The sequence below is a fragment of the Monopterus albus genome, unplaced genomic scaffold (assembly GCF_001952655.1).
Source record: "Monopterus albus unplaced genomic scaffold, M_albus_1.0 scaffold601.1, whole genome shotgun sequence".
NCBI classification, from domain to species: domain Eukaryota; kingdom Metazoa; phylum Chordata; class Actinopteri; order Synbranchiformes; family Synbranchidae; genus Monopterus; species Monopterus albus.
Window position 1 is genome coordinate 1 of NW_018128481.1, and position 1,442 is coordinate 1,442.

Below are 1,442 nucleotides of genomic sequence, written 5' to 3' on the forward strand. Positions count from 1 at the left end.
GCAAAGGGAAAGGTACTTTTACCTCTTCAAATATCTTGTTCACAGCTGGCAGGCTGTGGCCAGGAAAGCATCTCCACACAGAGTTTAGTTTCCTCACTGTAGAGGCTTGTTTTCATTTGTCTGTCATTAGACCAGCTGCCCGCGACAGCTGGAGTTTGCAGGGTTTCAGAGTTCACCCCAGTTGTGTGGACTGGACCAAATGCTGAGGGGATAAACGGGGTCACACAGGAGTGGAGAGTGACCTTACATCAGTAATGCAAACTCCCACTGGTGTCTCTAATGACATCTGTTTAAACACAGATTGGCTTCAACACCAGCTGATGTTTGCCTCCGTTTCACCCTTTTCCTTACAAAATGGCCAAAAATCTTTAGTGTAAAATCTAATTTCACAGCAGATTTAATTTTCCATGAACATAACATTTGTTTGCAGCCTCTGCTTTGCCAAATAGAACCAAATTTCATTACAAACTACAACAAAACTTTGACTTTTTCATTATTTTTGATATTTTAAAACCCCAAATCAGCACAGAACCCAACGGTACCACAATCAGACTGAGCCCTGATGGCAGCAGTGGATGATGCTCCCTAACCAGGCCACTGTACGTTACGCAGTGACTGTCTCCATTAGTAACAACACTCAGATTAATGGGCCTGAAAGGGGGGCCGCTGCAACGCAATCCATCAAACTCAAGTAATTCATCAGTATCAGGTGCAGTCTGAAGGATACGACCACTGTAACGACATTATTTAGTGCTTTGGCAGCAGGTTTCAACAACCACACACACACACGCACACACACACCGGTGACAACTCACGTACTGACGTGGGAGGTTTTAAAAAGAGCAAAAACAAATAGTGTTTCTAAAAAGGAGTTTGGTGTTTTTCGACTTCTCAGCAGGGTCTGCCACCACTACCACAAGGAGATCAGAGAGAAGTGCTGCTGCAGTGCATTCTGGGGATTTGAGTCAATATATACAGCCCATGGAATGATAATGCACAAGTTTTTTTTTTGTTTTTGTTTTTTTTTGTTTTTTTTACACATTGTCAGCTCCTTTCGTTCCTGCAGTGACATCCCATGATGCATTTATTTAATTAATACTCCCACTCGTCTGTCTTCATGTCCAGGTAGTTGAGAATGTTCTGGGCAAACTTCACCGCCTGCTTCCGAGCCACCTTGGTCGTCTCGTCGCCCTGTGGGTCAACGGCGTCCAGCGTCAGCAGCTGTTTGGTCAGCAGCTCCTCCAGGATCATGTAGCTCTTATCGGCCCGCTTGCCATCGAAGCCCAGCACCTGGGCCTGCAGGTCCGAGAGGCTCCCCAGAACGAACCACACGGCTCGGTGTGACGGGTGCTCGTTGGGACCCGGCTGGCGGCAAACCAGGGCCTCGCGGAGATCCAAGAAGGTGATGATGGCCTGGACCTCCCCCACAGCGCGGCGGCCGG

At 47.6% G+C, this 1,442-nt stretch overlaps 1 protein-coding gene across 1 annotated transcript in view; it reads right to left on the reverse strand.

The window, feature by feature from the left end:
• Positions 1 to 6: 6 nt before the first annotated feature.
• Positions 7 to 1,442, reverse strand: part of bag5 (BCL2 associated athanogene 5) — a 3,712-nt gene continuing 2,276 nt past the window's right edge. The window contains exon 3 of the mRNA XM_020588705.1: positions 7 to 1,419. Coding sequence (XP_020444361.1) covers positions 1,093 to 1,419 — 327 coding nt within the window. The 3' untranslated portion in view covers positions 7 to 1,092. The remainder of the gene's footprint in view (positions 1,420 to 1,442) is intronic.